The 23,931-nt window shown below is 44.1% G+C and overlaps 1 protein-coding gene across 3 annotated transcripts in view; it reads left to right on the plus strand.

Annotated features, from left to right (window-relative positions):
* The window catches only part of USP39 (ubiquitin specific peptidase 39), a 92,250-nt gene that overhangs the window by 29,735 nt on the left and 38,584 nt on the right, over window positions 1–23,931 (plus strand). For all 3 annotated transcript variants that reach the window (XM_086943381.1, XM_086943380.1, XM_086943379.1), the window contains exons 5-7: window positions 8,886–9,038; window positions 11,056–11,281; window positions 12,859–12,933. In XM_086943381.1, the coding sequence (XP_086799507.1) occupies window positions 8,886–9,038; window positions 11,056–11,281; window positions 12,859–12,933 (454 nt within the window). The remainder of the gene's footprint in view (window positions 1–8,885; window positions 9,039–11,055; window positions 11,282–12,858; window positions 12,934–23,931) is intronic.

The raw sequence follows: 23,931 nt of genomic DNA on the forward strand, positions 1-23,931 counted from the left end.
CTGTGGTTAACGCAGGGCGTCTCCAACTTGAAAACCCCCTTTTTGCCTTTAGGAAGTCCAAAAATATTAAGGATCATCTTGTACGTGCAGCATTGCCTATCCCAGACCAAAATGGTACACTGGAAAACCTATGGGGACTCCCCCACCTGACTGGGCATGTGAAGTGTGGTAATTGCTCAATGTGTGACACTACTATTGAGGGCAAAGATTTTGTTTTCAATGATGTTAAGCTTGTACGGATTGATTCTCCAATTGCAATAGTGTAAATGCCATATATGCTATAATTTGTCCCTGTTCAAAGATCTATATAGGGCAGACAACCCAGAAAGTGAGATTGAGAATGTGTCAACATAGGAGCAGAATACGCTGCAAGACTCCAAATGCTCCTTTGGTGGACCATTTTACTGAATTTTCACATACTGAATTGGACTTCAAGTGGACAATCATCTCTTTGATCAGGTTGCCGCCTCGTGGTGCAGATCTACAACGTCTCCTAAATAAGGAAGAACTTCATTGGATTTTGAAGACTAAAAGCCTTCACAGTAGCCTTAACAGGATGGAGGACTGGACTTCACTAATCTGAATGCCAGAATATGGACTAGAATTTGCGTTGCTATTCTGTTTTGCAATAATGGTTTGTCCTCTTGTTCTAGGGCCAGCTTTGCAATAATGTCTATAAGTCACACTGCCATTTGCTACATGTCACTTCTATGTCCTTTTTTTCACATCCCCACTCTTCACTTGCACCACTTAGTAATGGCCGATCCTTTCACTTTACTAACCGTGCTAATATGGCCGCCACTTTCACTTCGTAATTCCATTGGCCAAACTGACACCATGTGACTTAAAATGGCCCCATTTCCGGCATCACCACGGCTCTCTCCTGATCGTGAGGTTTTCCCACGACTCACAAGGACCCCCATTGAGGACCTGTGCCCCTAATAGATACGGTAAGCGGAATCTGCCCGTGTTTAGCAGCCATATCGTTATACTTCTCCTTTGCCGAGCGTATCATTATTTATTTCTTTCATAGAAATTACACGATATTGTGATACTGTCATAGCGGCTCCCGGGTATGCAACGCTCATTCGTAGCAAACTTGTTAGTATTATCATACCCCTCGCTCCACTCCTAAATTTGTTGTTTCCTTCCCCATAGGAATGCTATATTGCCACATTCCATTATTGTAACCACTGAGCCAACTTTGGCTTCCCCGGGTAAGCTTTGCTCATAGCGAGCAATTGCATGTCTGAGGTTCACTCTCCCCATTCCATCCGACGTGTCACTTTAGCACCTTCCTGACCTTCGGCCGCTCCGATCACAATTTAGAATCATTGCGGTTTTAATAAATTAACCTTTCCGTGTTATTGATATTCTCTTGTCACTTGATGTAGCCTGATGGTTGAGCGTTCATCTGGGCAGCGGGTGATTGTTCTGTTTTCCTCACCTGCACAATCACTTTCTAATTCCCTTCGCCGTCTCATTCACCTTTTAAAATTATTGCATGTACAGTCACTTTTCTAATAGGCCGCGCATGCTGCCAACACTTTTGATGTCACGTGCACAATTTCGTAGGACTAGCCGGAATGTAGTCTTAATATGTTTTTATGCATTAAATGGTTGACATGCATATATATGGTTTTAACTCGTTCCCTGTTTCCCCTTTTTTCATTTTTTTCCCTTAAATGTTTATATTGGCAAAATAATCCCACAGTGTGGGCACTGTCTATACCTGTGTTCATTAGGCAATTTATTGTTGTCCTGAGGATGAACCTTGTATTTTAATTGGGTTTGAAACGTCGTTGACCTGAATACACTAAATGCATAACTATTTTGTGATTTACTAATTGCATATGTGTATAATATGTATTGTCTGTATGATTTATGATATTCAGACCCCTATAATTTGCCTATAAATGCCCCTGTTCGTTTTCCCGTGAGTATGTTAGTTGGGCACCGGCTGGTGTCCCACTTGTATCACACTGATTCTTATATATATTCTATTCATTGGAAATTAAACTGTCCGGCTGGACATATGATATAGAACTATTTAGTCTATATTTATTTGGATTTATTGTTTCTTGTCCAGGGACCACTGTCTCTGTTGATACATAATTAGACGTGTGGTCTGCTCCTGTTTACGTTGCTGTCTTAGTGTAAAAGGGACTTAATATGCTTAATCTAGCCAGTCAACATTATTTGTCAGTACCAGTGTGTAAATATTATCCAGAGCATTGACAAAAGGATGTTAGTCTTGGATCAGCCCTCTTTCTATAGGATTGTAATTTGTTTATTTTAAATTTTGCTTCTCATAACTGTATGCTTGAGCAGTTGGCCAGCCCACTTCAGACAGTGGCTCTTATGCACTCAGTGACACAATTTTTAGGTCGAGCCTGTGCAGCGCATGCGTATCCGCATGCGCTGCGACTTGCTGTATTGGAGTATGCACTTGAAGCCCCTCTCACTTTCTACCCATATTTGTCATTGGCTTATGTCATTGCCCTATGTCATTGCCCATCGTAAATGCTGGCTTCTGATTCGTACATAGGCCTGTTAGTCCCTCCTTAGTACCGCCTTGTCGTCATTTGTAACCTTGCATGAAGACTGGCCCTTTTACTTTGGTTGTTACATGGTCTACTTTATAAGTTGGTGAGCACTATTTTCTTTAATGCTATTCCCCCCACGACATCGCAACACCCGCCCGCTTTTATTTTAATAGTAATGTATTTTTATTCAAATTACAGCGCAGTCTGCTTTATAGCGGCAGCGCTCATTTAATTATTTAATATACAGCACGGTCCGCTTTCACTGTACCAGCTGCACCTATTTAATTATTTCATCACCAGTCGCTTTCTCTTTAGTGGCCGTGTATTTATTTTTTCATTACCAGCTCAGGCCGCTTTCACTTTAGCGGCTGCGCTACAGAACCTTTTGAAATTACTTTTTTTTTTGTTACTTTGGGTAAAAGTGCTGTACGCGCTCTCACTTTAATGAGGGCCACGCCCTTTTGTTTGGACGCTGCTCACGGTAACCTGAATATCCGAGAAGTGTCTGAAAAGAGGGGCGTGGCCACCATTATAGTGGTCTCACATTTGCGAGAGTTTTAAGCTCTTGGCATTAAAAACAGCAATGCCTTTTATAGGGGGGCGTGGCCCACTTCCGGGGAAAGATGACCACACACTAACGCAGCTCCAAATCCCAAAAGACCCTGAAAATCCATTCATCAGTCTGTGCCTTGGAGTCACCAGCTTACCCGAACCGGTGCTGTGGACACTGCTGGCTGGGATCATCCAGTTTAGACGAACTGAGTGCCTGTCCAGGTCACAGGGGACCTCGCAGCCTTGGTCCGGTGAGGGGCCGCGAGCTAAAGCAATTGCGTGGCTGAAGGGAGCGGCCTAGTGAGAAAGCGGAACTGGAAGAACAGTGGCTATAGATTCCCAGGGAGTGTCAGCTATATATTGTAGGCCTGCGGCCGCTACTGACCCATCACAGCCGGGACACACCCTGTGTAGGAAGACAGCGCTGCCTGACAGTGGTCTCCACCGACGTACCAGGAGGCCATTATATGACCCAGACTGGGGCCATAGCTCACGCTGGCAGGAGCACCCTGGATGAACGAGCAGAGTATTGGACCGTCCCCCACTGAGGCTCGCGACCTGGGCATGGTGGCAGGCCCCGGACATGGGTGATCGGACAGACATAAAGAGCGGCTCAATGAGAATGGAGACTGGGCTGGCGATTAGCGGGGCTTGTTTGCAGTTCGCCACAGGCCCGTGGCTGCTGCTTGGATCTTGCGGCTGGGACCTGTCCCTTGGTGGAGAACAGCCCTGCAGGGCAGCAGTTGAATGGGCCGCCCGCCTTGACTGAAGGTAAAGCACGCTACAGTCTGTTGGGAGATGCTTGGTTGCCACAGGGAGACGATAGTGGGGTGCTAGTGGTGGTTACTCTGACTAGCGAAACAGCTCTGTTTTGGCCGCGTGGGGTGAGGCGCGCATACGGCTATACTGCATATTGGCAAGGGGTGCCGCCAAAGAGCCCCCTGTACCCAACGGTGGGTGGCGGTCGGCGTGCTTTGTCACTAGCCATCGAGACATCTCACCATCACCGGCTCATAGTGACTGTGCTGAGCCCCCTCATAAAACGTTGCTGCAAAGATGGCCAACAGGCTGATGACCATATCAACGTCGAAGTGAGTCAAGAGGGCGTAAGCTGACAGGCCAGTGGGAACGATTTCCTGTCCCGGCGGTGGTGATACCCTCGGGCCCTTCCCCTCGTATAATCGCACTGCCCAACATCATTCATTACAAGCAGTGCCATGTCTGGGAGCTAAGGAGGGCATGGCTTGCTCCAACCTGAATTGGATAAGTTCTCCTGGCAGAAGCCCCAGGAGAATGCAAGTGCTCAGCCTGACACTGTGCTGGAATCGCAGCACGCACCGGCGGAACAAAGGACCCCCACCCTAGAGGACATATTGGAAGCGGCCACAACTGTGCGTATGCCTCCCAAATCCCGTATAGACACAATCTCCACCGAAATCTCCCTGATCCATGCTGACCTTGGGAAAATGGACGATTGAGTGAAAGAGGTGGATGGAGTGACCCAGGGTCTCGCCCCTAGCACTAAGGCACTGGAAAAACAAGTATGTGAACTACAAACCACCAGCAAGGTTCTTGCGGACCAACTAGATGACTATGAAGGAAGGGCCAGAAGGACAATGTCAGGATTCTTTGGGTCCCTGAGAGAGCCGAAGGTCACGCCATAGATTTATTTGTAGAAAACTAAATCACTTGGTGTTTGCAACCCCCAAACCTCTCTAAATAACTCTCCATTGAAAGGGCACACAGAGTACCTGGTGGAAAACCTAAACCTTGACACCCTCCCAGGCCAATACTGACACGTGTCGTTAACTTTCTAAACAGGGATGTGATCCTGAATCCGCACGTTGTGCCCCTCCTCTTAAACGCAAAAATAATATTATGACATTCTTCCCAGACTTCACTATGAAAGTGCAGAGACAGCAAAGAAGTTTTCTCTAAGTCAAAAAAGCCCTTCAAGACAAAGCGCTGACTTACGCTATGCTGTTTCCTGCTAAACTCGGGGTTGAGGCCGAGGGCAAAATGTGTTTCTTCACTAAGCCAGAGGCGGCCTGGGAGTGGTTGGATGGATGGCGGCCTATTGGAGGACAGAACAATCCGAAAGGTGCAAAAGGCAAACAGGAAGAGACCAAAAACAGACTGCATCTGGCCAAGAAGCGAGAGATCTCCTAGACAAGGACCCATCATTGGGTAGATAGTCTGCCCTACCACGATAGGTATCAATCAGGCAGCTTCCACAAAGACGCAACGGAGCACATGCCCACACTTCCTAAGGACATATAGACTAATCGACAGGCCTACAAAACAGAGACACGCCCTAACTTGGCTGGCGAGATTGTACGTTGGAAAATGAGCAACGGGGCAGGAGGCCCTGCAGCAAAATTTGCATGTTGACTTCACACTTATAGACTCCGGGCTACACGATTAATTATTGATAAAGGGGTTGGGAGGGCAAAGCCAAGGGCCTACGTCTCCCCCGAAACAGGGAAGGGAGGGCGACTGGCACGCTGCGTTTTTTTTTATTAATAGTGTGAGGGCCCCCAGGATTCTCAAACAATTATTTACAGCCTATCTTGTGCATATGAGATTCAATGTACTTCAGCCACAGTATTTTTCTACCTTTGTCACGGTAGAGGCAATCTTTTATAAAATCTTTCATGAGGGCTCCCTCTGTATTGTTCCAGACTGTCAGCCAAAGCAGCAATGGGCGTTCACCAAAGTAATCCTCAACATAAAGGATTCCCAACTCACTGTGACAACACAAAGTTGGAACTGAAAATCGGTGCCCCCAAAATCTTTCTGCAAAATATGTGCTCCTCAAGCTGGATTTGGTGACTGTTCTCGATTCCCCAAACTTTGGCCCCATAGGTGACAATGGATAGGTATTGAGACCTGTAGATATGTAGTAGAGGGATTAGAGCTCTCCCATGTCTAGGGCGAGGTAGGCTAAGTAGTGAGACTATGGCCTAGAGAGTTTGCTCCTGCAGTGTGCCATGTGCTTTCCAGGAAGCATTATCGCTAAAGTTTAAGCCAAGATATGAAACTGTGCTTGTACAGTGTAAACTGGAGTCACCTACTTTTAGAGATGACTTGTTATATTTCTTTGGGCAACAAATGCAAAAAGAACAATTGATGGACATAATGCAGAACAATGTCATACATTCACCCCAGTACAGAGATCTGGGCCTAAATCCATCGTTTTCTGCTCCCCATGCCATTACAGTTTGGACCCAGCCATATGCAAATCGGTCTTGGCCCTGTGCCCATTGGGAACAGACTAGCCTGAACTGCCAGGCCAGGTCCTCCCTGGACTGGAAACAACCATCCTACGACTGGTTTCTGGGTTTCACCCCTCATCAGCCAGGATAGCTTGACTCCAGTGGCATGGAGAGCACCGGACCCAAGTCTGGGCATACCCGTCACACTCGGGGTGACAAATGCAAAAAGAACAATTGATGGACAGAATACAGAACAATGTCATGTACTCTCCCCAGTACAGAGATCGGAGCCTGCTTGTAAAGTGTAAACTAGAGTCACCTACTTTTAGAGATGACATGTTATATTTCTTTGGGCCACACAGCATAATAGAAGATTTGTTAAAATGTGTTTGCAAATCTAAAGATGCCATAAACTTAACAAAGCTGCGCCCTAAAAAAAAATAGCGCCTTTGGGGTGTGGGCCATCAACATGGCATCATCAGCATATAATAAAGCTGGTAGAAAAGAACCTTGGATCTTGGGGACATCGGTAGTGGTAGTAAGAAGGGGTGGAGGTTATTAATATATCATACAAATAGGAGTGGGGCTAAAACACAACCTGGTCGCATGCCCATTCTACCGTAGGACAATTTCTTGGGTACCGAATACAGTGCTCCCATTCAAGTGACAAAAGGATGTATAAATGGGTGGAGCTTTCAAGATCCTCTTGTTGAGTGGATGGAAAAGTTTACCACCCCAAAGAATATCCAGACGGGCACCATGACCTTTTACAGAAGTGGAGACCACCTAGTTAAGATTGAAGTCTCTTATCAAAATTGCCTCTGGGAAACCGTGGCTCAATGTTGGGCTTTTCAGCACAGATTGAACAGAATCTATTACAGTCTTTGTTGGTGTTTTAATAATGCAGAGCTACATGAATTAATAACACAGAGGTGGCCTTGTTATGCCCCAGCCAATTAATCAAAGGAACTGCGTGATTGAAATGTAAACCACCTTGGTCTCAGTGGTGCAACCTTATTTACTAGATCTGACTGCTTGAGTGAAAAATATGTACTTTTTGGGTAGTGTCCGTAGTTGATCTGCATGTGCCGCCTCCTTACAAATGTCATTTGGGTGAGGTCTTTAGGGTTCTCTTCTGTATACTTCGGGCACTGTGCATCGCTGAGGCCTGCATATTTCCACTCGGTATGTCACATGCATTATGCCATTACAGAATCCTATGTAAATATCTTCAGTATGCCTCTTAAAAATGCCTGTAAATAAACCATGCCCATCTCCCGTCAGTAAGTCACCGGCACTATTCACTGATGAGCCAGGTTTGTGCCTGTCACTAAGGATACTTGAACACTGACTGCATCTTTCTTACCATTTTTTCTGCGCAGAGTCCACAACGGAGCCGTGTGTGTTTCACTTTAGAATGCCTCATGCTGTGCCCATATCTATGCTATTTATCTCCTAGATAACTGTGTGTCTCCCTGCTCTACATCTTGGGCACTGCTTATATCTGATCTATGTCAATTTCTCTTTAGCATGCAACATTGCTTTTGAAATATTTCTCTTTTGCTTTTTGCCTTTTTATTTGGTGCATTGATGTGTCCTTTCTCAGTGCACTTCTTTTTACTGCCCATCACTAAATCACCAACCTTTTGCTTTTTTCCGCCTGGTGTGTATAATCCTTTTCAATAGCTTATCCTGTTTTCCACTCAATCTTGCCACAATCCTTCAATGTTACTTTCATTCACTGAGCTTAGTGTTTCTTCTTTTTCTGTCTCTGTACTTTGGGCCAGATGTAGGAAGGCCATTACCGGTCGGTAACGGCCGAAATCGGACGTTACCGACCGGTAATAGCCTTTTCTGATGTAGGTGGTATATATTTGCTGATTCGGTATTTACCGACTCGGTATTTACCGAATCATCATTTACCGATTCGGTATTTACCGAATCGGTAAATGAGATGTACGAAGCACTTTAAGAGTGCTTTTGTGCTTTAACGATTCGTTATTTACCACCACCTATTAGTTGGTGGTAAATAACGAATACCTGTGTAAATGCAAATATGTGCATTTACACCTGTGCCATGTGACAGACATACATGCCCTTAGGGCATGTATGTGTGCCACATGTGCACACCAGCACTATTCGGGGGTGCAACAGGGTCTCAAAGTGACACCCTGCCACCCTTGACTCTTTCCCAATTTTACCGAATCGGTATTTACCGATTCGGTAATTGCCATTCATTCCTATGGGCCTCCAGGCCCATAGGAATGAATGGCAATTACCGAATCGGTAAATACCGAATCTTAACGATTCAGTATTTTTTCCACACTTTTTATCTACATTGCATTCACCGATTCGAAAATACCGAATTGGTAAAATTCAGTATTTTCGATTCGGTAAATTACAATTACCTACATCTAGCCCTTAGTTATTTATTTGTAATTTTTATTGCGCAGACAAAGCCCACCGGAGCAGTGAATGCTTCATTTAGTTACAAGAGGCCATAGCTAAACCATATTTGTGTACCCACTTTATGTGCTTTGTTTATATGAGAATCTTGTTTGCCTCTTCGCAGTATGTTCTGAAACCCACCTTCACCCGCCAGCTGATAGCAAACCTAGACAAACAAGCAAAGCTTTCCCGAGCATATGATGGCACTACCTACCTTCCAGGAATCGTGGGGCTAAATAATATCAAGGCCAACGACTATGCAAACGCCGTACTCCAGGTAAGGCCTGCTACATTTTCTAACCAGGTTGAAGGGTCTGGCTAGTTTAAGGTCTTGATTGGTGGAATACTAAAAGCTGATTTGGTGAAAGATAGCACATGTTGTAGGCTGTTGTTTTATGTTGGTTATGAAGCTGGCGATTAACTTGAAATTACACCATTTGGGAGAAATGTAGAACTCTGCGTCATGTTCTGTTCATGTTATATGAATGAAAGCACATTCAGTTGAGTCTGGCTCAGATGCTCCTTGAGCTGCCTCCTTGGGTTATGTGATAGGCAGCTGTGACACTCAAGCATTAAAAAGTTTTAGGTACTAATCCTTGAGCAATGTTGAATGGTCACCAGCAGACCCACAACATAGTAATACTCATTGACAGTAATGCGCAGAGAATCAATGATACCACATTGCTCAACTGTGGCTACGTAGCTGTAAGTCTCTTTGTCTCTTTGCTGTTCTGTTTTGCTGCCTGGCTATCTACCTTAATGTCTTTTTTCTCTCTCCCCCCCCCACCCCCTCTGCCTATCTCTGCATCTAATTCAATAATAAAGTACATACTGAAAGAGGTGGGCAAGCCACTTATGGCTCGGGACTGATGCCTTACTTTGGGTTATTTCAAGGTCCTCATGTAACCTTGAGCCCAATTCAAGCTGAGCTTTCTTTTAACCACTCTGTAACAACATGCGCCAAAAATTAAAGAAAAAGCATTAACCATTGATGTAAGACCGGAGAACAGGATGAACATCAAGTGCCTGAATTGCACAATTTGAAACTAGAAAAACTTGAATCGATCTCGATTTCCCTGTTTGGCCAACCTGTGTGATTCTAGTTGAATATTTTATCTCACAGTCTCCCTTCTCTTCATTATTTGTATGAGAGCACCTTCAAATGTTGCTCCATATATAATCTAGGCTACATAGGGTGCACTTGACAACACGCATGCCTTTTAATTCACTAATGACATTGTCGTGGGGGCAGGAGCGAATGAATGTTTCTAAATTCATGCTTAAAAGCCATCACTTGTAATAAATGCTTCACAATGCAGTGATATTATCTGATGTATTAAGGTAAAACGTGCTCACATGTTCAACAAATACACATTTTTTTTCCATTTTGAAGAGACTTTATCATAGTTTTATAACATGTTGTTGCACGATTTACATGACAAACAATTTCAAGCTCGGCCTGTGCATGACTTTTGAAAACAAGCCAGATTCTTCACTCTTCTGACTCTGCTCTTGGTGTGTTAAATTATTGGTCCACCAATTTCTGCATACCATCTTGACTTGTGTCTTGTGTTTATGAAGTAAACAGCCCGCAGGTGGAAGTTCCTTTGATGTTAGGTGACAGCAGAGGGTCGTCACAGTGTGTGGCTTGGCTCTTTGTTCTTGGAGTATATCCAATTGCAGTCAAGTTCTTGCGGAACGGGTGTTAATGTCTCTGAGTTTGCTCACCGAGAATCTACTCCTTGAGCTATTTGAGGGAACTGAATGAGGATAAGAATCTGCAAATCTTTGTTCTTGGTAGCAGTAACCTCTATATTATCATTAGGTCTTGTAATTGAAGAATTGCCAACCAAGTGGAAATGAGCATTGATGAAGTCAGTAGTATGTTCTCCCATAGGTTTAAAGTAGTATTCCCTTTATAACTTCTGGCTAAAATATTCCTGTTCTCTCTAAAAATGTGCTCCTGTTTAGTAAGGGTCTATTGGTGGTGATTTTTTTATTTATAAAGTTTTATATAGTTCTTTTTCTTAGTTATGTGTGTCCGAAAGGATCACTATCCTGTTGGTCTTTGACGCTGATTATTTTTAGTGCCTTGATTTCAAGAACATTGTTTTAAAATCACTGCCTTATAATTTGATTCTTGGGGTGTTTCTAACTGAAGGTTATTTCAGTAGGAATGATCTCTATCTGCATTGTAGTTTTAAGGAGCGTTTAAGGAGAGTGAGTGGCTCTCTACCTGTCGGATTGTGGATAATGTTGCTATACCACTCACTGTCTCCCTCCTTCCTTGACAGGCACTTTCAAATGTGCCTCCCCTGCGGAATTACTTTCTGGAGGAGGAGAACTACAGAACCATCAAGCGACCACCTGGTGACATAATGTTCTTGTTGGTGCAGCGATTTGGCGAGCTAATGCGCAAACTTTGGAACCCCCGCAACTTCAAGGCTCATGTCTCACCCCACGAAATGCTGCAGGCCGTGGTACTGTGCAGTAAGAAGACCTTCCAGATCACTAAGCAAGGTATATATTTTTTTATAGATTTGTGCAAACCTTAATGTCCTGTTTTGAGGAAGGTTTGGGCTATACCACTTGGTGGCCACGTTCGCAGGGTGGGATTTCCTCCTTCTGAATGTGTAAGTCACTGGATGCTCTGCTGATGTTCGGTTGCCACAGAATTAAGGACTATGAGGGGATAATTGGAGGTGCCTTTCACCTGGTGGGCTTGGACATGCACTATGGCTGGGTGCATCACCCCCATTAGTGCCCCACCCACATTGGTGGCCTCTTAAATACATTTAAAAAAACGCTGTGACAATTTGTATTCTCTCCCATCAGTTTTTTGTTCAATGGTACAACACAATATTGTTTGCCCTTTGCATTAGTTCCCCTTGGTGCATCATAACTTTATTGTCCTTGCCACCAGTGCTGTTTCTTTTTGTTTCACCCTCAAATTAACCAATGACACAACTTTGGCTTAGCTGCCTTTTGATACCCTTCGAGAGTTTGAGAGGGGGTTGGGGTGTGAACCCTTGCTCAAAACTTATGTTTCTTTCATCCTAGCAGGAGTAGGTTGAATCAAATCTGGCCCTTTTGAAGTGTGTGCAGTTTCTTCACAGGTTGCCACCCATGATTGCTTTTCCACTTCCTTTCTTCTTCATGGAATGTATATATTCAGCAGTAGGCAGTATCCCTGCCTTTAAAAAAAGTAATAATATAAAATGATGCATGTCAACTGCTTCTTTCACAAACTCCCATTCTTGCTCTTTTGGTATCCTTTAACTCATTCAACAGCATCCCTGGCTGGTGCATGTTGCATATACATGCACACAGCATCCCTCATCCCTCAGCCCTGTGACTAACCTTATTAGACGTTATTAGAATTATGATTTGTGCATCCATTTCTCACACACCCTCACCCATCACAGCGTCGGGCGCAACGTCCCATAACACGATAACCACACCTCATGGTAATCATGAGGAACAAAAACACTTTCTATACAGTCTCAAAACACAAACTACCCCCTACACAGGGTAGCTTGCTATCTGTATGGATAAGGCATCAGCGCCCTACATGGAATATTAAGATTATACAAATGCTTTTTTACAATACACTATCTTAGGGTCCCTATCTTATCAATATTTCTTCATCATTAGTGTCCTCGTCTGATCAGTCCTTATACACACACTGCCCTCCCAGTGTAGAACTTTCCTGGATTTACTCTCCCTTGCTGATGCTCGATCTCTTCGAAGCCATAACTCCATTGGCGTTAGGCCATTTGGGAAGCGCCCTAATTGGTGACACATACCTAGGCGACATCTCTTTTAATGCAGTCATTGTCTCATCTTCCTTGCCTTTGCAGTTTTAATTTCTGCCTTGTCCATTAGCTATGCTCATAATAATTTAGTTTTTAAAATCTTTTCCTCTCCTTCCTCACTGGCCACTGCTTTCATCCATTTTCCAAATTTCCTCTTCCTCTATTTTTCGTTCTTTATCTCTTTCTTCTCCTGTCTTGAACTCTTCCCCCCGCCCCCCGCCCCCCCCCCCCCCCCCCCCCCCCCCAATTCTGCTTTACACCTTTCTCCTTCTTTGTCTCCAGGCGATGGTGTGGACTTCCTATCCTGGTTTCTTAATGCTCTTCATTCAGCATTGGGCGGAACTAAGAAAAAGAAAAGTAAGTTGTGTGCCTTCCTACATACATGGCCTGAATGTGTGTTTCTTGATTTGTTTGGTGTCCTTTGTAATGAACAGGATATAGAAGGTACAACTATGTGATCCATTTACTTTGGGCTGTTTGTTTTCTGTTGATTTATCATTGAGTGAGGTCTCTCTGCCAGCCATTGGCTGTTTCCAGAGTACACAGTCTTCTCTTGCATGCCAAGATTCTGTTGGACCTTTTAACTAGCGCTTTGTGGGCTAACCCATATTTTGATAGAGTGCATGCCCCTGAATATCTCAAGCCACCCTTGTTTTGATCTGTTCCCTGAAGTATACAAAATAAGTGTCTGATGGAATGCTTGAATTAATCCAAGCTACTGTAGTTCAAGACTGATTTTCATATGGCTGGGTCCAAACTGAGGTGGCATGATGGGCAAAATAATGATGTACTGGGATGCGGCCCAATTAATTGCTAGTGGCAGAGAGTAATTCAAGCATACTATGCATCACTTTTTTTGTATATTTATTTTATTTGAAAGGTTTTATATAGCGCTGGCTAGACCCGGAGGTATCAGAGCGCTTTACATGAGTATCAGACCATAGTTACAGGTTAGGTCAAGACAAGCAATAAGGAAAATATGCGTAAGGGAAAAAGCAGGCAAGGGGAGAGATTAATTGGAGAGGGGTAGGAGCATGGGAAGTACAGCGAATGAAGGAGGGAAAGAGGAGGGGGAGGGTGAGAGACACACCATGAACGAAGAGGGGTAGGTTGACGGGGGCGCAAACCTGTAGACGAGTAATAGCTGCGTCCAAAGTCCAGTAAGCTGTGATCCCAGGGGAAGTGGCATCATTCCCCGAACTCCATTGCGAGAGGCTCCCTTTACACAATGGACTCTCCCAGAGGGGTCTTTGAGACTCCAAGGCCTACATACTGAATCCTTCCCCTAAAAGGGGAGGGGGGAGTGTTTTAGCAAGGGGTGCCATACCATACCTCAACTGTGAGTGGCTCCCTTGGCACTGTGGACTCTCTCAGAGGGATCACTGAGACTCCAGAGTATAAGTAATTGGATCTTTCCCCAACAATGGGAGAAGGAGTGCTTAGTTAAAGGCACAAGGGACAGGGGGCTATGCGGCGTAGCAGGCAAGGGGAGAGATTAAGGGGAGGGGAGATGGGGCAGAGGAAGTAGACAAAGAATGAAAGAGGAAAAGCGGTAGGGGAGGGTGAGAGAGAGCATAAAAGGGGGGGGGGTGAAGGGGGCACAAACTGGCAAATGGGTAAAAACCTCGTCCAAGATCCGGTAAGCTGTGATCCCAGGGAAAGTAGTGGTATTCCCACATCTCCGCTGCGTGAGGCTCCATTTACGCAGTTGACTCTCTCAGAAGGGTCTCTGAGACTCTGAGGCCTACCTACTGCATCCTTCCCCAACAAGGGGAGAGGGAGTGCTTTGGTATGGGGTGCATACCATGCCTCAGCTGTGCATGGTTCCCTTGACGCAGTGAACTCTCTCAGAGGGGTCACTGAGACTCCAGAGTTAGAATATTGGATCTTTCCCCAACAAGGGGAGAAGGAGTGCTTAGTCAAAGGGCAACAAGGGACAGGGGGCCAGAAGGCGGGTCGGAACTGGCAGGTCAACAGGGGGGGAACATACGGCAAAAGAAAATCGCATTAATTACAGAAAGAGAACATATTCAATACCAGGGTAAATTAGTGATCCAAAAAAAGACAGGAACCACGAAAGGCAAGAGTCCGGGAGGACAAAGGGAGGGAGTCAGCAAGTTGAAGAGTCCCACAAGGAAGAGATACGGCTAGCAGAAAAGGAAATGCGCTCTAAGTGGGACGAATATGCCCAGAAGTGGATCTCGTGCACATTCTGCCTTGGGAACCAAGCTATACACAACTGATCAGCCAAATCAACGGCAAAACCAGTCCTGGGTTGCTTGTGTTCCGGTTAAAGGAGGACCTGGCTTGGCAGTTCATGCTGGAATGTTCGCATTGAAGCTGGGTCAAGACTGATTTGCAAATGGCTGGGTCCAAACTGTGTTGGCACTGTGCAAAATATCAATGGACTGGGATGCGGCCTGAGTAATTACCAGTGGCTGAGATTGATTCAAGCATTCCATCTGTCACTTTTTTTTTTATATTTCTTTTTATTTGAAAGAACAAGCAAGGCAGCAACAAATTACATGAAGTGCATAGACTGTGCAAAGGTGGTACATCATTAGATCAACAATGAAATAATCAATACAGTGATGGGGGTAAGGAGAGGAGGGAGCATCAGAAACCTTAAAGCAATAAAGAAGAAATGCAGGGTCAGGGGGAAAGCGGGACATCAAGGGCAGTTGTCGTTCGTGGTACACATGTCACCTCTATATCGGTTCCAAGGACCTCATATTTTGTGCCACTTCCGGGGACGACCCCGAGCCAGGTACACAGTTTTTTCCCAAAACATGCACCAATCCATGTTTTCCATCCACACCTCAAGGGTAGGGGGCCTCTGGGATCCCCATAATTGTGCGATATTACGTTTGGCGATCATAGCCCCTAGGGTCACCCATTGAGTTTGAGCAACGTTATGGTCAGTGTGCTCCCAGACATTTAGCAAGCAGCGCCTGGCTTCTGGCAAGAGAGCCACCCCGTGACTTCCTGAATAACCTTGTGAACCCTCCTCCAATAAACAGCGACTTCCCTGCATTCCCAGATAAAGTGGAGAAACGTACCCAGCTGCCTGCAACCCCGTTGGCAAAGACCTTCTTCAGAAAAGCCCATGCGAACCAGACGGGGACCCGTGACACATACTCTATGTAATATTTTTAGTTGAACTAATCTGAGCCGTGCCGGAATCGCGACCTCCTTGGGGGAGGTGATCGCAGACTGCCAGTCCTCATCATCCAGCTCAAGGCCATCACGGGTCCATTGATCTCGCAGTTTCAACAGTAGGTCCACCCTGTGATTAATCAATTTTTTATACACCAGGGAGATGGTACTATCCGGAAATGACCATCCAACACTCTGAAGTTAATGCCTGACGAACCTGAGCATAACGGAAATATTCAGACCCACCCAATTCAAACTCAACCTGCAGGGCCGCAAACGACTTTACCTGTCCCTTGACCCAGAGGTCTCCCACCTTGTTAATTCCTATAAGATCCCACTTGTCGAACCCCTTGGTGTTCCACAATTTGCCGAACCTATCAGACCCGAAAAGCGGGGTAGCCAAGGTCAAGCGATCTTTCCAACCTAACGCACTAGTGGCATCCTGCCAGACCCGAACGGCTGCCCTCGTCGGACCCGACAAAGACCTTACCACCGACTTAGAATATAGCGCCCTGTAATAGTTGCCCCCGGGAAGTAACCACCGATCCATGGCGAAACCAGGGTTTAACTCTGGGCCATACATACCATGGTTGATGGCCCCTAACTGCGATGCCCAATAGTACCTTTTGATGTCGGGAAGAGCAATACCCCCGTCGTACCACGGGAGTGTCAATTTGGCAATCGCGATACGGGGCCTGCCGTCCCACAGCAGTTCCCTCTGTAGACCCTCAACTATCCGAAAGTAACTAGCAGGAACTATGTCAATTGTATTCTGAAGGGCATACAAAAAATGAGGAAGAGACTGTTGCGTGCTTATCTAGGTTCCTGATCGATACTGTGACCTTATGCCCCTATTCGGCTATAAACCCATTTATTCCCTATATTGGCATAACCGTTCAAGTGCGATTTTCTGAAAAGTCATCTCTGGCCTCACACGAACAGAGCCACATTCCAGCATGACTCTCTGCTACTTCCTTTGCGACCAATTAGTGCAATGACAGTGCAGCAGTCACTATCTGATATTCCTAGATAACACTCCGAGTTCTTCAACAAGATAAAAACTTAGCAAACCTGGAAATCCCCGCTTGCTATGTTTTGATTAGTAATGGAACTCTAATGAGCAACTGATAACTGTCACTTCCTAGTGACATCTTTAATTGACGTCTTATGTCCAGCAAACTTGCGTCAAACCCGGCACCTGTCAGGTATAAATATTACCAACGTTGCCTTAAGCAATGTGAGATACGAGCTGTGAGTTCGTTGCCTGTTGCTGATGCCAGCTGCCTGCATGACCCTGTGTTGGTAAAAACTAGCACTCTGTCGCTGCAGCCTGCTATCCTGTGGTGGTGAAGCTGCTGATTACCATTATCGTCGCTACAGCGCGAACTATGGTGCAGTACGCTTGAGGAGCCGAGCAGCCGTCCTCTGCGAAGACATCCAGCCGATCCAGCTGCCCGCGGACGCTGTCCCCCCTCCTTCCTCGACGCGCTGAGAGAAGCCGCTGCATTTCTCGTGCAGAGAAATCCAGTCCCGGCGTTTCCGGTTTACCCTCGCGGGTGACTGGGATATCGAGAGAGACCCCTGAAGGAGATACCAATCCTCCATCATTCTATTCAGAGGTATGGTGTTGACTAAACCCTTAGACGAGAATTCTTGAAACAAACCTTGGCAAAACCAACTTAACTTAAGCTACTTACTTACTCCCCTTTTCACGTGTTAGGCTTAGGTCAGGCACACTGGGGTAGGCTTAGTTAGAAGCACCAGTTGAGTATGTTAGCCTAATGTATATATGACTGTATATATGTTTTATTACTTTTAAACCATTGTATGGCTAAGAAACCATATCAATGCTTTTACAGTTCTATTTCGCAATACTTATCTTACTGTACGTACTTTTTATAATAACAGTTATTGCAATTGTGGCAATACATTTCTCTTGTACGAGAAGAAAGACTGTTCAATAAATGTTAACCCTTTATTGATAAACGCCCGTCTCTCTATTCTCTACATACTGTGAAAGTAAACTGCACTAGACTGACTGAGTGAAATCCATGTCTATTGTTTCACACGACCCTAGAGATTGACTCTTGATCTGAGGAGCAAAGTTGTCATGTTGCACGGTTGTTGGAAAACTGAATCCCTTCTTGTCTGTGCCAAGGAAGCTGATCACTTCCTATGCAGAGAAGAAAGTTTCCAGTGACCTCTGAGCTAGTTGGTAACACAACCCAATTAAGTTTAGCATAGTCAGTGGAGGCCTGGAATATCTGCAGTTCCACGTCGATACTACTGTTTATGTTATTCCAATGCGCAGGGCCTAGTGGGAAACTAGGAACTACACTACATGGCGCCCTAACGTTTGGTAAGGCGATAAACTAACGCAAGACTTATAGAGTAACTCAGTCGTGCATATTTCACACCCCTTTCTCCCGTAAATACTCCAATAGACGTCTGGAGTGGGTGAAAGGTTAAAATCCGCCCGACCTTAGTAGGAAGAGATTCCTATGTAAAGCTCTGGTTTATTCAACGTTGAAGGATACAGTGTTCCAAAATATTGTGCATCTAATCTTTGTCTCCTTGGAGACCTACTCTGCAAAGCCTGCATTTTTTAAATGTCAGACAATGAAGAAGAAAGGGAAGCAGCTAGGCTGGCTTCCATACTAATAGAGGAGGACTCGAGTCTCCTACAGGCAGACCCGGATGCTATTATCATCCCGGTCCAGTTAAGAAGATCTATAACTTTAAAACTTATAGAACACGGACTGACACCTCAAGGTGGTACAGTAATTTTCGTGATAGAGGCTCACGAGTATCGGCAGACAGAGGTATTCTATTCATGGATAAACTTTCCAGCGGTAAACGCTATAACACAAGAGTTTCACTATTACAAAATAGAGAAACCTCCGGAAGAGTACGCTCCTTTCGAGGAGATTGAAATTCCACTTAAATTTCAAGAGCACCTGCTCTGGTTTAATGGCGCCCTAAAACACAATGATCACATAACCAGGCTCGGTCCACTAGGTAGACCAGGAGCCACTTGGCCGGTTCTAGCCAGCTACACACCACATCCTGACATTGCAAGAATGTCTAGAGAAGAGCTGTTAGCACAGCTAAACACATTAATAAAAATACATAGGCAATTAGTCCAATATGTAATGCGGACTGCAACAGTCCAGCCAGCTGTTAATACATCACAGCTGACCCCTCATCAGGGGAACACAAATAAAATTACACCACAGAACATACAGTCATGTCTTGGTAAAACACCCGTAAAACGGGAACAAATTCCTTTCTGGTTAGCCCAGAAAATCACTCAAATAGAGGCAGTATTTCCTGATACTACCCCTATTGAGAAACACAGAATCTTGACCATCTGCCTTCCTATGGGAATCGCACCACACGTGGAGGACTGCGACACTTGGGGTACAGTCTTTGCTTCCATTTACACAAAAACACACGGTGTTCCGTCCATGGCGGTAGTACCAGAAGTGCTAAAACAGATTCAAAATGAATTCGGTCCAGAGCCCGCTTTAAATCTAGGTATGAAATTACTGAAAGACTTCAAGCAGGTCACGGCTATATTATTAGCCAACATAAAGGGAGAAGCAGCATCTGTGGCGATTCGCCAGAAGTTGAGGGAAACAGATATAAAAGATCCTGTTGAGCTTGCAAAAATCATAGAAAAGTGCTATGAAGAATTAGGTAGAGACAGCTTGGGTGGGAAACCAGTTAAGCCCCAACTGCTCGAAAATCCTGAAAAATTATTTATTAAAAATAATTCAAACACTCCTAAAAAGAGCTGGGATGGAAATAAACAATCCACTCCCAAGGAAAAAGTTTTCCAGTCCAGAGGAAGGTGTCCTCGACGGAGGGAAAGAACTCCGACTCGAGAACGCCAGTCTCCCCAGCGGGAGCCCTCTGAGAAAAGATATAACCTTAGAAATAGGGATAATCTGAAAAAACCTGATAGATATCAAAGTATTGATACACGTCCCTCTCGATCTTTTCCACAGAATTCGGAAAGAAGAGGACGGTCAGACCCAGGAGAGCACACCAAGTCCAAAGACAAGGAACCTGCTCAAAATAAGAAATCTCAATTTCAGAAAAAGAAGGTAGCCAGTATTAGAGTAATCAACCATGCCGAGAATACTGAGGACACAGTTGAAAAACGGGGAGTGGGCATTGACAATGTTGGACAGTGCAGCAGAAATCAGTATAGCGCGCAAGATCTTGATGAGTCCTCTGGAGACAGTGGACACGAATGAATACATTCAGGTTGAAACTGCCGACGCCAGACTTAGCGAGCCCCATAAAATATACGAAATAACATTGCGTATAGAGGGTGATAAGACTAGGAAAATTAAGGGTCTATTTTGGGATAAGCTCTCAAAAGGCTATGATATTCTGTTAGCTGAAAAAGATTGGCCCCCGGAGTTTGTCAGGGAGTGCCCTCGTGGCGAAGAAGTGATTATGCCTGCCTTCTCGAATCACATTCCGATTCACAAAAAATACACATATGCAAGGAAATGGGCAGTAGCCCAGGCACCTGCATTGTATAAAAATCATGTAGGATGGGATGAGGATTCACCGCCTCACAAAATCCAGCTGAAAAGTGAACCAACTGCCCTACGGCAGTATCCCATAAAGCAAGAAGCTAAAAAACAAGTCAGGAAGATCTTAGATCAACTTGAGTACCAGGGGGTGATTGAAACATGCACCTCTCAAATGAACAATCCTTTGTTTCCTGTCTCCAAGCCAGACAATTCATATCGTCTAGTTTTGGACTACAGACACCTTAATACATGTTGCAAAACCTTTGCAGTACAAAACTCGCATAGTGCAGCCCTAATGAATAACATAGTTAGGAAAAAATATAAAACGACATTAGACATTTCTAATGGTTTCTTTTGTCAAAACATTGCACCAGAAAGCAGATACTTGACCGCTTTCTCCGCATTTGGGTCGCAGAAAAAATTCTGTCGACTCCCACAGGGGTTCAAGAACAGCCCAGGACTATTCTCAGCTAGGGTAACAGAGTTACTACAAATCTATGATGATGAAGCATTATCTTACGTAGATGATATTTATCTCACAGACGACGACTTGGATACTCACTTGAAAAGAGTAAACACCATTATACTTGGGTTCGCAGCAGAGGGTTACAAATTCAACTTTAAAAAGTCCCGAATTGCCCATCTGACAGTACTATTTTTAGGGTACGAATTATCAAGTGAAGGGAAAAGCCTAGCGGACAACTTCTTAGAGAAGTGCGCTGTACTCCAAGCTCCAAAAACGCTGAAGAATTTACAATCAATACTAGGTTTTCTGAATTTCGGAAGAACTTACATACTAAATTACGCAGAGAGGGTTAAACCTCTCTACGAACTAATAAAACCTGATTTTAAACAAATCAATTGGACTCAAAAACACACAGAAATTTTGAGATCACTGCAAACAGACATGTTAGCAAAAACAAAATTAGATACACGTGACAACACGATCGATCTTGTAATCTGAGTCATCCCAGGAAGATGCGGATTCACGTACCTAACCTCTAATGAGGGAGAAAAGGTACCAATTTCAATTAAATCTCACTTGTACACACAAGCAGAAAAAACATTCAGTCACACAGAAAGAACTGTGAAAGCAGTGCAAATTGCATTAGCTAATGAACGAGAACTAGCACACGGCAAACGGATTAATATCCTTACAGCGGAATCCGCCTTCGAGGCGCTATTCAGCCCAGTAAACTTGCCTACAGTGTCACTGGATCCGAAATGGATACAGTGCATAGATTCTCTAGGAGCGGAAGATGTGAAATACTATTTCGCCCCGCAATTTGAAGAACTGAATGATTTAGAATATGAAGAAGAATATCCTCTGCCAATCGAAATCCTGCCTCTCCCACAATACGCCTGTATAATCTATACAGATAGCTTTGTACAGCATTTCAACGTAGAGAGCAAATCCTACAATGCAGCGTGTGCGATCATTAAAGGTCGTTGGCAATGGACACAGCAAGTCAGAACATCAACCTAGTCCTGAAACCACACAGATCATCCCACGTGAAGAAAAGAGAACTGTCAACAGTAAATGTCACAGCAATTCCAATACCTGGTGGGGTAGTATGGGAGAAAACAGACTATGAGATCTATGGTCCGGTCGAAATCCTGAAGTATCCTCATCAACTAAAGGTTTCCTTAAGTGACTTTGTGACACCAAGTACATTCTCTGATGATTGGGACTTTAACAGTATTAATGACATGATGTCTGATTTAGTAATGTCAGCTAGATTCACAGATCATGATTATTTACAAGGTTCATCTAGTTATGAGCAGTTATTCTGTTATACCCACTATGGGGATCACTACTTGCATAAATCTGCACAGCCTAGAAATGTTTTTATGTATAATCAATGGGAACATTGTGCTACACCACCTAAAAGCAGTTCTAAAGCATTTTTTGAGAAATTCAAATATTTTTCAGGGTTTAACACCAGTGATGCAGAAACGTTTTATTACAAACTGTTAGATAAAACAGGCATGAAAACAATGCTGACAAATTCTAAATTGATATATTCAGAAGCATTTTATGACAAAATGATGACATTTGGTTTTGATTATTGGAAAAATAATATTGAAACGAAAACAATTTGGGGTACAAAAGATTGGCAGGTGCAAGGCATAGAAGCACTATTTAGAACCTGCATGATACCTGAACAAATGTTGTTTTTAAATGACACAATACACCAAACATCTTGTCTTGGCCTAGCTAAGATCAAAGACCTTAAAACACCGTCTATACCAAAGCCAATACCTGAAAATGCAACCGCAGATATTGAGTTAGACGTGTCACAAATTTTACATTTCAACAGAACACATCCTGATTGGAAAAAGTGGTTAATCTGGCCTACAGACACAAATAGCTGTCAAGATAGATTCCTGAATAAAACACAGGGTTTAAAAATGACCAGATTAGACTCAAGATATTCCCAGAGACAACATCCAGGGATTATAACAACATACAGTGTAGGGAAACTCTGCCTAGAATGGCTAACTACATCCACACTGGCTGAAATTAAGCAACACTTGTCTTTATTAAAAGATGGTGCTGATTTGCGCGATTTCATTCTTGGACCACGCAAACAGCGTCAAAAGCGTTTCATAGCGACCAGTATCTATGCTGCTTACAACGAGGCTTGGAAAGTAAAGCAAATTGAAACTGCTGAAAAAATACGAGAAATCGATCGTATTAATTTGGAGAAATCACTTTCTGTGGTAGACAATGGGTTAATGACTCTGTCTTCCAGAATATATTCTTTGGACAATATTGTATCCTCTGCCTTTGATGTGATAGACAGAGATTTGCTAATGTTAAAACATGGCCAATCTCAATTACGCTCTATTATAGAATTAGGCTGGACGCTGCAAAATCTTCGTTCAGGCTATGTGCCTTGGCGTTTAATCAACACAACGTCATTATTTTCCAGTTTTAACCTTACTGATAAACAGATCAGTTTGGCACAGAAAGGAGCAGACTATACAATCCTGAGCATCGAAAAACTCGAGAGATTATCATTGACAATGTCAGAGAGTCCTGTCATTGAATGGATAATACACGGAATTATCACAATTCTGATAACAACTTTCCGATTTCATAAATGCCTTGAGTACATACCTGCTGGCCAATATGAACAATTGGGTAAGGGATATGTAAAATCCGAATGGAAATTACCATACACTCATTCTTGCTATAGTGACAGCGACAAAAATGTATTTCTTAGTGGTGACAACTGTAAACACTCACTAAGCGGTATACTTTTGTGTCAGGGTATTAATTTACACGGAGCATGTGATGGAAATTCAAACAACCTTTCATGCCACCAGCTAGTCACACCTGCAACTCAGATAGAACCCTTCTTTATGCAACTCGCAAACGGGAGTTACATTCTTAGAACGGATCACAGGTGTTGTGGCCTCGCGCCAGGGAAAAGTTATCTAGTACAAGTAACGTCCATGGTCAAATGTTGTATGCAAGCATTGTTTCCGAGCGGGCCTCCAGACATAGTGACTCCCCTCTGGCCTCGTCTGAATCTCTATTCTATACGAATTGATACATTAAGCAAAATGAAATCTGTGCTTTTACAGACAACAGTGCCTATAACGTCATCTAAGGAGACGTATGATCTTCTAGTCGCAAGGA

The sequence above is a fragment of the Lissotriton vulgaris genome, chromosome 11 (genome assembly GCF_964263255.1).
Source record: "Lissotriton vulgaris chromosome 11, aLisVul1.2, whole genome shotgun sequence".
Classification (NCBI taxonomy): Eukaryota; Metazoa; Chordata; class Amphibia; order Caudata; family Salamandridae; genus Lissotriton; species Lissotriton vulgaris.